Source organism: Natrix helvetica (genome assembly GCF_964273705.1).
Source record: "Natrix helvetica genome assembly, chromosome: 5".
Lineage (NCBI taxonomy): Eukaryota > Metazoa > Chordata > Lepidosauria > Squamata > Natricidae > Natrix > Natrix helvetica.
Window position 1 is genome coordinate 42,425,729 of NC_138551.1, and position 15,294 is coordinate 42,441,022.

General features: G+C 37.9%; 1 protein-coding gene across 3 annotated transcripts in view; it reads right to left on the reverse strand.

Moving 5' to 3' along the window:
• Nucleotides 1-2,537: 2,537 nt before the first annotated feature.
• RAB6B (RAB6B, member RAS oncogene family) overlaps nucleotides 2,538-15,294 on the reverse strand; it is a 39,527-nt gene continuing 26,770 nt past the window's right edge. For all 3 annotated transcript variants that reach the window (XM_081954272.1, XM_081954274.1, XM_081954273.1), the window contains exons 4-8: nucleotides 13,033-13,138; nucleotides 8,623-8,734; nucleotides 8,150-8,243; nucleotides 7,570-7,636; nucleotides 2,538-2,961 (exon numbers count right to left, since the gene is read on the reverse strand). In XM_081954272.1, the coding sequence (XP_081810398.1) occupies nucleotides 2,897-2,961; nucleotides 7,570-7,636; nucleotides 8,150-8,243; nucleotides 8,623-8,734; nucleotides 13,033-13,138 (444 nt within the window). In that variant the 3' untranslated portion in view covers nucleotides 2,538-2,896. The remainder of the gene's footprint in view (nucleotides 2,962-7,569; nucleotides 7,637-8,149; nucleotides 8,244-8,622; nucleotides 8,735-13,032; nucleotides 13,139-15,294) is intronic.

Genomic DNA, 15,294 nt, shown 5'->3' on the forward strand with positions numbered 1-15,294 from the left:
ATTATTTGAAGGACCACTTCAAATAATCTATTCGCTTTAAAACATTGGTATTTTTAATGGTAAGAAATGCAAAAAGAGCATTGTCAGACCCAATATAACCACCTGAAAACAACTAGCAATACCACTTAATCCTGTCTTCCCATTACTGTCCCCCTCATTTTTTTTTCTTCAATGGTGAGCAGCATTGCAGGAACAGCTATGCTTCATTCTGGTAATTTGCCTAAGGATGCCTACATGGTTATTGGAGGAGAATCCCAATTGATTTTGCTTCTCAGATTCTAGTCACCCAGAATAATCAAAAAGCAGTAGGGCTGGGTAAAGGGGTAAAACATAGGATTATTACGCCAGGAAGAGAAAATGATGTCTGTTTTACTGGAAAGGAATGCATTTTTCACCACAAATGGAGTGAGGCAATAGTAGGTTATGGCCAGGGGTGGGTTGCTGCCGGTTTTACTACCGGTTCGCAACCCCTGCACGTAAGTCATATGTGCTTGCTTCGCTCGTGCGTGTGCACTATTTAATGTAAATTGTTCTTTACGCATCCGCAGAACAATTTACAGCGAACTGCACACGCGCAGCTAAAATCCAAAATGGCAGCCGCCCAGCGGCGTCAAAGGAACTGGTTTGTGGTGTGGTAGGCCTGGGTTGCTGCCGGTTCTGCGGCCCAAGCCTGAATTCCACTACCAGTTTGGCCCAACCAGGAGCAACTCACCTCTGGTTATGGCCAGTGGCTTGCTGTGTATTTGACTGCTAAAATGGTAAGTGACCATTCAAACCTTGCTTCATTTCATCTCATTAAAATAGAATCTGGAATGGCTGATCAAATAATTTGATCAACATGAATGTTATTTTTATAACCAATTATAAAGACAAGGCAAAAAACAAGGGTGACAACCATAAAGTGAAAAAAAGCAGTGGAGGTAATAAGCTGCCACTGCTAGTGGTAAGTGAATGAATCAATATACGAGTCAGGGAAGTCAGAGAGGTACTTACAAAAACAATATCCAGGAGAAATCAGCAAGGAAATTAATAGGTCAATGGGTTTGAGAAGGAAAGAAACTTGAGACAGATGATCAATAGCTTTGGCTACAATTAGACAAACTGAATTGTGCTTGGGGTAAGACTACAAGCAAGCAGAAGTAATTTCCAAAGCAGATAACTGAAATACTTTGGCTGTACAGAACTGAGATTGAGAAATACTATTCCATAATGAAAAACTCACATTTGTTATAACATCCCTGTGACACTTTCTGTAGTTTTAGCTGAAGTGACAGCTAAAATGAGATCTCAGAAAGTAACTCTCTCTGTAGTGCATCCAGAATATGACTACACGGACTATCACACATTGATTGACAACATCTGGAGATATGTCTTTGTGTAGTTTTTTTTTTCTAGGTTCACATGTATCTGAGTTTCGTTTATTGAAGACATTGACAAATCACACTTTTCCCCAACAATTAACAAAGACTTTCTAGACCCACACACTGCAGCAACTATATTTTTTTACAATGATTGTTGGCTGCATTCTCAACTGTAATAGTGGGTGAAACCAAGCATCTATATTGTGCTTGGATGTGTATACATACACCTCTACACAGCTGTGTGTGTTAATGTATGTTTTATGTCACTATGAGACATGCATACACATGTATACCAAAATTACATACATTATCGCTTCGCCATTGCCAAGGTAAATTTATGGAGACAGACCCTTTATTCTCTCTCAACCTTTGTTCGTTCATGCAGAAATTACTATCACTCATAACAATAAACCCCCTTGAATAGTCCTGTTGGTTAAAAATGGTGATCTTATAGGGCAATTTTTTTGACGTTATAGTAATTAACAATCCTGTTTGAAATTTGGCAACTGGTTTGAATGTTTTCATTAGAAGAATCTACTTTTAACAACTGAAAGCATTGCATAAAGATATTTTGGGAGTGGGAAGGAGAAATACATGTTTTTCAACATAAATTTAATGGCGCTCTTACTGATTATAGTGATTTATGCAGGGAATAAAGACTAACTCAAGAGTTCCCTGATCCAAATGATGCTTGTAAATAGACAGCAGTGTTCTTGGTTTCCCATATACATTCAATTGTACATTTGTTCTAGGGCTTCAATTAAAGTTTTAAAAAGTTACACACCTGGACTATGTAACATAAGTGAAGACTTTAAACCATTTCTGATATTAAAATAGGATACAGGAAGTGGTACATGCACCAAAGAGTGTGCCAAGATATTCTCTTTGAGAATGGGGTGTACTATGCAGAAAGACTGCCACTGTCATGAATTATATTTTACTTATAGCTTGCTCTTCCTCCTCTTTATAGCTATAGAATCAGAGACCTGCACTATGTTATAACAGTTGCAAAGGGACTGACTATGCTGTCTCTGGTGTATAAATGGTAATGCTCAGTGAACTGATCAGTATTAGGTTATTAAAAGATGGAGCTACAGCTAATATGTTAAACTTTGAAATTAGGCAGCCTGTATAATCTTGGGGTTTTTTCTTTGTAAATTTTAGCTCAAGTTGATGGAGACTTGACTTTTTATTTTTTTACAAATATACAATTAAAAAAAAAAAAGTGCGCCCAAAAGGATAAAAGTCCCCGTGGCTGAAAGTTGTATACACACGATTAAAGTGTCTTGTGGAAAATTCTGAATTGTTTTGGCATTTTTAATAAAGTACATTATATTACAACTAAATAAAACAAAAAAAGAAAAGGCTAGAGCCAGCTGTTGATTTGTGTTGAGCCTCCCCACCCAAGAGAAGTATTGAGAGAAAAAAAATCCTCCCCAACCAAGGACTCAATTTGTATTTTGAGGAAGCTAACCAATAGGAAGCAACACAACAAGCGTGGTGTCAAATGAAGCTGACAGATCCTGCATTTTGCATTAACAAGAACAGCCTCCTTCACTCGCTGGTGGTTCCTGTGGTTTGTCCAATTTAATGTCTATCACTGAAAAGAAAAGGGTTAAGGGAGATAAGCAGAAAAGTTATTCCTTTGGTCATTATAAAATAAGAATTGTATTCTTTGAGAGAACAAGATTTTGTTACATATTCCAGTAAGTAAAAACAGGTAGTCCTTGACCTACGACCACAACTGAGCCGAAAATTTATGTTGCTAAGCCAGAAATTTGTGAAGTGAGTTTTCCCCCCATTTTATGACTTTTATTGCCCCATTTGTTAAGTGAATCACTGTAGCAACACGGTTGTTGAGTGAATTTGGTTTCCCCATTAACTTTTCTTGTGCAGAAGGTTGCAAAAGGTGATCACATCTGCAACTGGGACACTGCAACTGTCATAAATTTGAGATAGTTGTCAAGCATCTGAATGTAAATTAAGTTACTGTGGGGATGTTGCAATGGTCCAAAGTGTGAAAAATGGTCATAGGTCACTACTTGCAGTGCTGTTGTAACTATGAATGGTCACTAAGCAAACTGTTGTAAGTTGAGAACACCCTGTACTGCATTAATCAGCAGCATCAACTCTGAAGGGAAGGAATAAGCACTGTGGCCTTATAATTACCTTAAATGTACTATAGAGACAATTCTGATTAAAAAACACTGCTGAGGTGGACTAATCACTTTTCTTTTTCTTTATGTTAAGAGTGCCGTTTCCATTTATCCTGTTCCCTCTTTAAAACTGGTCCTTCGCTAATCAGTTGGCGATTATGATGAAGTTGGGAAATAGATTATATAACCAATTATTACATCTGATATTCAGTTAATGAGTGGTAGTATTTAAAATGAAGACCCGGGACATAAAAGGAGACCTAAATCGTGCCACTATCCATCTAATGAATAAATCGCTGGAACTCAAAGTGAACATACTGCATGTATTCAGTGCAGCTCCTCTAAATGTAAATAGGTCCCATAAAAAGCCGATGGAATTTCTTCCTGAATCACCCTGGAGGACAGATACTCACATTAAAAAGCAATGCAAGTTAAGGTATTTTGTTAGCAATGTCCAGGTCATGCTTTCGTTATATGCTGCTAACATATCTAACATAAATTGCTACACCACCTAAGCGAGCTACCTTTTCCCAAAAGGAAAAGTAGGAATTAGACTAGAAGATACACAGAGCTCTTTTTTGCTACAGAGACTTAAAGCATGTGCCTTTTTTTCTGCCCAAAGAAATAGTTGGTAGTCTAGGTTGCTTTTAGGCTTTTTGGATAAATGAAAATTAGCCCCAGTGTATCTCCCTCTCTTCCGTGACTACAAAGTAGACTGTATGGAAAATGCAAAAACTGCAACTTCCAAAACCTTGACTGTGGCCAATGTTGTTGCTGAAAACCACAAAGGTTAAGTGGTGTGCTATGGGCACTGTAACAAGCTAAGGTCTTCCAGGTATGATGAAATAGGAAGCAGTCTTGGGTCTCCAGGATCGCAGCAGCTTTGAGCATGCTGTTGGGCCAGTTGGGCAGCTAAGATGGGGAGACAAGATAGGCAGGTGAGGGCAGTTGTAGCATCTCTGCAGTCGATCATTAAGAGCAGATTGCCAAACACTTGCATTTTCATTACAAGACCACGGGAGTGCTACAATGGCTGGAACTCTGGGCATAGGTTGTAAGTCCCTTTGTGCAGCATGATTATAATTTCAAAAGGTTGCCGAACAAACAGTTGTGAAGGGAGGACTACCTGTAGTTCATTTAATAAGGACTGAATGGAGAGGGGGTATATCATCTGAATATTGGCATGCAAAGCCCAGATGGAAAAAAGAAGAACCCAAGCACATCATTCACATTGTGTAAAAGACACATGAATGAGCTGACACTTGATCAGAAAACTTTCAATTTCTGATATCTCATTTGTACAGGATTAGGTTTTTCAATTATTAAAAGAACGTGAAATATGCACGAATGCCTCAGGAAAATAACCCAGCAGCAGACACTGTGGAAAGTTCAAATTATGTTTGTGATTGCTGTGAAAGCAAGTAAAATGGAAATGAAAAAGCGGAAACAATTCCTAAATTGAACATTAAAATTTAGCGAAGATCTGATTTGGAAGCCACTGAAATGTCTGACTACTTTTACAAAGTGAAGGCATGACATAATGTCAACAAAGGAACTATAATCACATTTGTTATCACTAAATAAACTAGAAGTCTGACAGGAACGCTGAAATAAAATGTTTTTAACACTCTCTTAAAGCAGTGTTCATTAGAGTCTGTTCAAGTTAATTTCTAAATCACATTTATTTGTTGAGATTAGCAATTTGGGGAGAAAGAGGACTTACATAGTCCTCTTGCATAACTTACAGAAAGAATGTTAACATGGTATAAATTGTCATTAGTTGGCAACTATCCATGTGTATTCTTGATTTCCTGCCAGCCTCAGGGGTAGAAGGAAGTCATTATTGCTGGGTTTCATTTATCTCAAATAAATAACAGTTAATTGAACAATATTCATTAGTACTGTTCTGTGCTAATGCTTTCCTTTGGTGTATTCAGCCCATAATGGGAGAAATGAGATTCTGAGTTCAATTTAACAAGCTCATTTTGTGGGTCTGTGGGATTCACAATAGGAAGGAAGTAGTTAGCTGATCCCTTTGTATTCCTTGCAATACAAAGCTCGATGTTACCAAGACACAAAGTTGTTGGCTTGCACATTAAGTCTTTCCCAGTAGGAAAACAAAAGCCAAAACAACATGAACCATTTTCTACACATCTGTGATTAAAAAATCTAGAGATTTACAATTCTTGAAGGAGTTGAAACAAATATAGAATTAAAACATGGATTTCTGACACTTTTCAAAACAGTTGCCTTTTGAAATCCACATGGGTGAACACTATATAGTGTTCTTAAATTAAACTAAAATGTTTGAACTTAAATAGCATTTTTCTTAATATATGCTTACATTAAAATATATAGAAAGCTATATTTCCCTAAAATAATAAGCACCAAAAGTTTTTCACCAAGAAATGCTGAATTCTAAATGAGTGAATTCTTATGTGTTCGCTCGTTGTCCCTTCTATATTCTATGTTGACTGAACATAAAGGAGAGACAAAGGAAAGTGCAAAACTTACTTTTGTGGGTAACGATAATTATAATCAGCCTGAAATATTTCTCACTTTCAAGCCCTTCACCCCAACCAATAAGAACTACTTTAAATTAAAAACATCAGTATCATCCCAATTTTAATTTTGATGTAAACTAAAGAAAGTTCTAGGAGTGCTGAGTTTGTATTGAGGCAATACAGGTAGTCCTTGACCTACAACTATTTGTTTAGTGACTGTTCAAAGTTACAATGGCACTGTAAAAAGTAAATTTTGACTGGTTTTCACACTTACAACCACAGCAGCATCCCCAGGATCACATTATCAAAATTCAGGCTCTTGGCAACTGGAATTTATTTATCACAATTACACTGTCTTGAGGTCATGTAACCTTCCCAGCTGGCTTCCAAGAAGTAAAACCAATGGGGGAAATCAGATTCAATTAACAACCACGTAATTCACTTAACAACTGCAGTGATTCACTTGAACAGCTGTGGCAAAAACGGAGGCAAAATGGGGCTTAACAATTGCCTTGCTTAGCAACTAAAATTTTGGGCTCAATTGTGGTCATAAGTCAAGATTATCTGTATTACAAATGGCCTAAATCAGTTTTCTAGGCTACAAAATTTGGTTTAATTATATTACATTTAATGCATTAAAGAAATTATTTCTCAGGTTTGATATAACAATTTGTATTTCTTTTAACTTCTGTATTGTCAGTCTAAAGGATACAGTATATTGCCCATGACAGACCTTAGATTACACCTAATATTCTTCATTTTTTGAGCTTTAGACAACTTGGATATTCGTATTATTTTGGGTGGTACTATTAATTATTTCACTCTTTACATATTGGATTATATTAACTTAATAGTTAAAATATTTCTTGCTGCTCCAATAGATTCAACAAGATAGTCATGGCTCCAGATGGATTCTGTGGAACAGTACCACGTTGTATGATCCAAGGGACATGCATTCTTCTGTGGTAGCACCTGCCCAGCCTTCCTCCAAGGTCTGCTTTGCCCAAATTTTGTCAACCTTGTGAAAGGATGTGAAGACCTGGCTGTTACCTCACATGTTAGTGCAAAGCTGTTAAGAGAAGCGCAACATATAATTTTAGAGAGTATGGCTTGCTTTAAAGATGCCTCAGACTTTATATTATGTTACAACTACTTTTAGAGAAATTATTCTTTTCTGTTCTGCTTTTACATTAGCTTACCAACTGTGAGTTGCCTCTCTGAATTGTTTGCTTAAGTTGCAAAGCCATATACATTTTTTTCTAAATAAAGAAACAAATAATATTTCCCCTATTCTAGCCATTGATAATTGGGGCAAGGGGATTGTCAATGGAACAGCAGAGGAAATCTCTTCAAGCTTAAATTCATTTGGAGGAAGATATGTAACATATATACAGTACATGTTACATATAAGACAACATACAGACATTTCCACAAACTAACTTACTTGCCACTTTAAACCTCCCATTTCTTATTCATTTGAATTGCCTCTGAGTTCCTAAATGGGAAATTCCCTTTGTGAAACTGCTGTTCTTAATTAATAAAGGATACTCCCTTCTTTACTCTTCTCTTGAACACTCTCCATCCCTGGTAGGGCTGATGCAACACGTCGGAAGAGCTGGAGATACCAAGGCCAATGGGAGATGAGATTAAACAAGAGAAAAAACAATCAGGACTTTGCATTCAAAATAAAATTGAAATTAGCAATAATACTGTGCATGTGACATTCATAAAAGAAGAACCGCAAACTGTCTTCCACTAGTATGTTAGCTGAAGGTTACAAAAATGAGTGCTCTTCAGATTAGTATCACAGGGAAAGCCTTTACACTGAGCAGTGAAAGCCACATATTTCCAGAAAGTATCATTTCAATTTCTAGAATATCAAGTAATATGCCTGGAGAGCCAACTGATTGCAAACCAGGGATGAATTAAATAAAAATGATTTTTGTATAAAGGCTATTAAGTGATGGCATCCTGAAAAAGCTTAGGTCATGAAGGCCTATTTGCTATATAACAGTTTTTGCCAACAGAATAACCAGCTGTCTGTATATTCTCTCCCCTTGTTATGTATCCTTTCTCATGTATGAAAAATGCAATTTCTTATGTGTATCCAAGAATAAGCATGTATTACCTGTTTTACATTGTATCCTGTTTTTGCGCTTGTTTCAATAAACATTACATTCAGTTCTTTAGCTCTCTGTTCCCCTTCTTCAATGGTGATTTGCCTAGAGTCAAAGAGAAAATGGTAGCTGATTCAATGCAACTGGGAAAGTGGGGAAAACAAGATATCTTGGAATTAGGATCCACCTGCTTCCATAACAAATGCAAGAAGAAATACCACTCTAGGGAATCCCTTCCTTTGACAAAGAGACTTTAGAGCAGTGTTTCTCAACCTTGGTGACTTTAAGTCCTGTGGACTTCAATTCTGGGAGTTGAAGTCCATAGGACTTAAAGTCACCAAGGTTGAGAAACACTGCCTTAGAGGTCTTCCATAGTATATGACATACTGCCTCTCTTCAACATTTCTATGTACAGTTTAGACAAATTAAGAGACCTTCTGTACCTGAATTGCTTCCTTTTCATTTCTGATAGTGGGTAACTTACCTTTTATCTGCAAGGTCAGTTTTGTTGCCCACTAACATAATGATGACATCACTTCCTCTTTCTGTTCTGACATCATCGATCCATTTGGAAGTTTGTTGGAAGGAATTGAGATCTGTGAAGAAAAACCAGAAATTAGGTACAGGCCAGTCTTTCCAACAGATGAGAGAAATGGCGTAGCCAAAGGATTTGGAGAATTTTTATGATTTCTGACAATAGTCACAGTGTTGAATGAATTTGAGAAAAATTTTTCACTCAGGGATGGAGAAACTCTGGTCCCCAAATGTTTTTGAACCAAAACTCATATAATTTTTAGCCAGTTACTCCACCCATATCTGGGTTCGTCTGGATTAATCAATTCAGAGTGACTGAATATTGTGCTTAGGTTAAAATTATTTATTTATATGTGAAAATTTAAAGGGGATTTTGCACCAATTACTAAAGCTATCTCATGGGATTATTTGGAATTTAAAGAGAAGCTGGACAGCTGACTGGATTTCCTTATAGAGAATCTCATTTCCTTAGAAAACGGATGACAAAGATAAAAGTGCACAAAGTAATTGTACAATAAAGAAGTGATATCAACTTTTCTGCCTATGTTATGAGGCTAGAGAAAGGAAGAAATAAAAGTCATTCAAAGAAATCAAAACTAAGATTTTGGATACAAACGTCAGGACAATGAAAGCCAAAAGAGAAAAGGTTTGAATACAAAAATATCACACAATGTAAGGTATTTTTACAAGGACAGGAATGGACAGGAAGTGAACAGAAGGTTGAAGACTTGTTGCTTTATTATAATTGTAATCCAAACAGGGATTGGGCATGACATCCAATGTGCCTTTCAGCACAATGTCCATTAGAATGTTCTTAGCAGCACCTCATCTATGTCTATAGAAGAAACAGAACTAATGTCAACAAAGGAATTTCTCTCAGCTGATTTTTTTATCAGAACACAGTGATTATTACGCCCCCTCCCCCTAGCCAGTTGATTTTAAAACATGCATATCACAAGCAATATTCATACAATTTACAACTAATCTATTTTTTATGCTCGAGCTGCAAACAGAGCTAATACTAACATTTTAAGCATTTCTGTACTAGCCACTTGCAGCTGCAGCCAGACATTGCTCGGATAAAGTATCCCTTAGGAAAGACATTTTGTGTTAGCACAGCAGTAAATTCCCACTATCCTTGTTTTGTAGACTATTTGGTTGCATGTGTCTTTTGTTCACACAGCTAGTTTTCTGTGTGTACCCTCACTGGCAACAGCTTCAACCACAAGTTCCTCTAAAGCAAACAAAATGACAGAAGGCCCAAGCTTTTTTATTCAACAAATCACTAATGCCTACATTTGTTTTCTAAGAAGGTCAGTTGCCAGTTAGAGACAGAGTGTATGCAACTATAGTAGGGGTAGGTTCCTGCCAGTTCTAACCTCTTCTATAGAAGAGGTTCCACAAATCTACAGTGCCGTTTAGAACTGGTTTCAGCTCCCTCCCCCCGCCCATCCGCACATCATCAAGATGAAGAGCGAGAGGAGGAATTCTGGGAGTTGAAGTCCACAAGTCTTAAAGCTGTCAAGTTTGAACACCCCTGGGATTGTTTTTCTAAAGGGTTAGGGGTGCAAGGGTCTTGTAACTTGACAGCTTTAAGACTTGCTTCAAATGCCAGAGTTTCTGAGCCAACATTTTGATTGCTAAGCAAGAGCGTTTTAAGTGAGTTTCACCACATTTTACAAGTTGGCCATGCCCACCATCACATGACTGTCAAGCCACTCCCACCTGGTCACATAGCCAGCCAGCCACTCCCACCCAGTCACATGGCTGGCAAGCCACTCCCACTCAGTCACATGGCCAGCAAGCCACTCCCACAAAGCAGGCCACATCTACAGAAGAGGTTCTAATTTTTTTTGAAACCCACCACTGAACTATAGCAACCAAAGCAGTCCTCCCAGTCTTTCCAAAGCAATCCATTAGAAAAGGAGCATTTATACTGAGTCACTTTTATCTGTTCACTCCTCAACTGCTTTGGTCAGCTGGAGCCACCAGAGGGAGCCAGATCCTCCTTTCTGTCACTTTCCGCTCCTGTTATGTTCTTTTCAATAGGAACCATACAATGGCGAGAGAGGGCTTCAGAAAAAGTTAGTGTTTTCATGGCAGAACCTGGATCAAGGATTTGAAGATCAGAACTATTTTATCTTGGTAGCTCCTTCAGCATGGAGACAGGTTTCGTGGAAGGAAAAAAATGAGTGCCATCTGAAAATCATCGGTCATTGAGGGTACTTAAACTATGGAATTCGCCCCCAGAAGTTTTGTGGATGGCCATCAATTCAAATGGCCTTACAAATGGGAGTGGACAAATTCATGAAGGATAACCAGTAGTGCAGGTTAAGTAAGTTTATGAATAATTTATTTAGATAGTTGTGGTTATTTTAGATAATTCTTTCCCCAACTTCTATTCCTTGATTTACAACCACTTTTTACAGACAAGGAAGAGATGCCATTGCTGATAAAAAAAGTGCTTATGCAATCACATCAGTATAGTTACAGACATCAAATATAATGGCTTTTGCCATTATAATGGCTTTTATTAAATACTGTTTCTTGAGAATAGGCACTTCATCTCTGTAGAAAAAATAGTTCATTTTTTAAGACAAAGTAATAACAAACATGTGTAAACACAAACATTTATCTCTCTTGATTGTAATATATATTTAAACCACAAGAAAGGGAGAGGCATGGAAAAATAGTCAGCCTAGTGGGCTTCTTTAGGACAATATGATGCCTCCTAACATTTCTACCTCTCTGAGGGATCATTTGGAAATATTCCTGCACTGGGCACTGAACTTTTGCCCTCAAGCTGGAGATATGACTGCTGCACTTTTATCTTTCCCATAATGTAAGTCTGATCTGGAAGACTTTTCTTATGTATTAGATTGGCCAATGTGGTTATAATGGGTAGATCACACCTAGGAGCCATGGATTAAAACTGACATTCAGCTACAAGACATCATGTAGTCAATCACTCCCTTTCAGCCTGTATGAGGATAAAATGGGCATATGGAAATATTACAAATTAAGTGTAATTTGAAGAAAGCATGGCATATAATTATAATAAATGAAAGAAATGCAAGCACGGTACAAAAGCAAAACTGCCGCAGAAAGTTCTGGTGTTGGCAGTTCAAGCCATCAGAGAAATATTATAGTGATAGATACTGGAAAGGATAACAGGAGTGTAATCGAAAGTACCATCGCTCTAGTTGCAAACATGTTAAAGGGAAGTAAATTAATGTGTCATTTAAAAAAAAAAGACCCACAAAAATTTAAAACAGCCTGTTTATAAAAATACCGATCAGAAGATATTTCAGTGTTTTGCTTGTTTATTAGTTTCACTCAGTCCATAAATCAATTCGTTTTTACCATATGGGCAATCAGTATTATATACACAAAAGGAAATGATGTACTCTTAACAAGATTTAAAAAGCATTGATCTAATTTCTCAGGAAGGAACCAGTGTATAGTTAAAGGATTCCTGCTTTATTTGGCCTGAGACTTCCCAGTGGTATCAGGTTTAATAATAGTGGAAGCAGAATGTGGGATTTGAGGATACTTATTTGGAATGTCAAGCTACTCCTTAAGGCAGTGATTCTTAACCTTGGCAGCATTAAGATGTGTGGCCTTCAATTCCCAGAAGTCCCCACCCAGCACCTGGCTAGGAATTTAAGGTATGTCTCTAATATTCATTGAACCTCTTAAGAATTAGCCTTCTCCAATGTAGATATACACAGCCAGTTTGGTATAATGGTTATGTCATTAGGCTAGAAGCTGAGGAACTGTGACTTCTAGTCCCATTTTAGGCAAGTCGCTTTCTCTTTTACCTTAGGAATGAGGCAACCTCAAACCACTTCTGAAAAACCTTGCTAAGAAAACCACAGGGGTTTGTCCAGTCACTCTCCAAAAATTGATATGATTAAACAGAAGAAAAATAAAACCTTGGATTACAATTATCCACATAAGGGAAGTTTTACTTCAACAAGATTGAAGGGTACTGGAAACTGCTAACAAGGACATTTAGAATTCCTGCATTTTACTGCAGCTTAAAATACGGTGGTAGCATAAAGGAGAACAGGGCCAAGCTCTCCGGTGTTACATCTCATATCCTTTCAGTACAATCAGAATCACAGAATAACAGAGTTGGAAGGGACCTTGTAGGTCATCTAGTCCAACCCACAGCACAAATAGGAGACCCTACACCATTTCTGACAGATGGCAGTCAGTAATCCTTCTAGTGTAATCATATGTTTCACTTTATATTGAGTAATGTGATGTACTGTATTATAGAGAGCACTGATATTGAAGTAAAAAGTGCCTTCACGGTGTATTTCCAATTAGACAACCACATCCAAACTTAACTCACTTGTGATATCATAAACCACCACAGCTACTGTAGAGTCACGAATGTAACTGGGAATCAAACTTCGGAATCTCTCTTGGCCTGCTGTGTCCCAGAGCTGCAACCGTACCTGCCAGGGCCAGGGGAGGAGAGCAGCAAAGAGAAAGGCATATACATATACACACACACAATTAGGAAGAGAAACAGATATAAACAACAGGAAGAAAACAAAAGTGATAAAGAATTAAACAGAAGCGGCTTCTAGCTATGCATTTTGTTTTTTAAATTGATGATTTAATGTTTTGTGTTTTGTGTGTTAGTTATTCAAAACACTATTTGTAATCTCATGTAGTGCCTATACAAGATTACAAACATAATTTTGTGTATTTATAATCCGTAGAACATGTACGGGGAGAAAGAATTTCTATGTATGTTTTGTACATTGGTTTTCTCCAACCTGGTGTTCTTAAAATATGTTGGCCTTTGGAGGACACCAGACAGAAGACAATCTGCTGCTTGTTAAAATTTTGGTCATGCATATTATCTGCTTTGATATATTTGTACTACTTCTTCGTGAAATCTTTGATCCAAAAATGTTTTAAAGTATGAGGTTGAAATTCTTATTTTAAAAAGTTGGCATCTTAAAAACATATTACAAATGTTATAACTGTGAAAGTTATGTCTTATGTTATAACTATGAAAAGGGGCCACTGAGATAGAAATTTGAAGGAGAGATGCCTGTAATAGTTGGTTTTAAAAAGCAACTGGGATCAGGCTACAGTAGTATCACAAAAGGCACAGCTGGTTTTCCCTGAAAGGAAGGCATAGGCAATGCACATTTGCATTGATTCATGAGATTTGCAACATAGTCTATAGCTATCTGCATTATTAGAGGGATCAGGAGGATCGATACGCCAGGAATAATCAAGCATCGGGTCATCATAAAGTACAATTGGGCACAACACTTTTACACATATGCAAAATTCAAACTGACTGGAAACAAACTGGAATATTTGTCAAAGGAATGCTTCACCAAACCTAGTCTGAATGCAGGCCACCTGCCCTTTGGTACGTTTGACTCGGTTTCCCTAGGGCAGGGGTGTCCAAACTTGGGAACTTTAAGACTTGTGGACTTCAACTCCCAGAATTCCCCAGCCAGCTATGCTGGGAGTTGAAGTCCACAAGTCTTAAAGTTCCCAAGTTTGGACACCCCTGCCCTAGGGAAACAACTAGCTGGCATCTTCTGATGAAAGGACAGCAGAAATAAGAAAGCTCCAGTATTCATCTTCTAGCCCCTAGTAGATCATACAATCTATGGGCAGCCTAGGAAAATTTACCAGTACTTTTCCTCTTGTGTTTCTATTATACTCGGCCTGTCATTTTCATAAAAGCAATTGGAAAGCCTTGGAAACAATCCATTAGGACTAAGATGGATGTTTGAGATTGCATTAACGCTGCACAAGATGTTACTGATTAATGCAGGGCTGCTGCCACTGCTTCTCTCTCATTTTAGCTGACGCCCATCTGTGTTGACATTGGATTATCCTTACGAAAAGGTTCTCCCCAAATTATAAATTGCCTTTTTTTAAAAGAAGGGGCAGTGACATTTCTAAGAAAAAGCAGAAGCCTCAAAACATAGACGCTTAAGGAAAGCTTCCTAGTTAAGAGGCCACTCTTTGAAGAAATTGCATACTCCATCTCATCGCAGAGATGGCAAGCAATCATGCTAGCTGCAAGTAAGAAAATGAAGCCTTGGATGAGATGCTTCCAAGAAATATAGCAATATTCTAAATTAGAAAGCCAAACATATTTCCAGACGAAAGAAATGACAAACCATTCTAGTACTTTTGCCAAGATAACAACGTGATGTGCCCCGGAAGCCTTCTGTAATCAAGGTCACTTCACAGGCAACTTTATTTATTGCCATGGGAGCAATGCAGTGAAGTTGCTAATCCCTAAACCAGGGGTCGGCAAGCTTAAACACTCAAAAAGCCACAAAGGTCCTAACTGGAACCCCTCCATTCAATTCTGGAGCTGACCGGAAGTCTGGTTCCGCCACCATAGAGTCTCCTCCTAGCACAGCATCCTTTTTTCTCCACCTGTCCTAACTGAAAGCCCTATAAATTGTGGAGTCAACCCACAATAGGGAGCCACAGCAGAGGGATGAAAGAGCCACACGTGGCTCCAGAGCCATGAGTTGCTGACCCCTGCCCTAAACTAAGATTTAGCCAAAATCCCAGATAAATGTTTAATCCATGGGGTTTGTGGTCATTATTACCGAAGGTG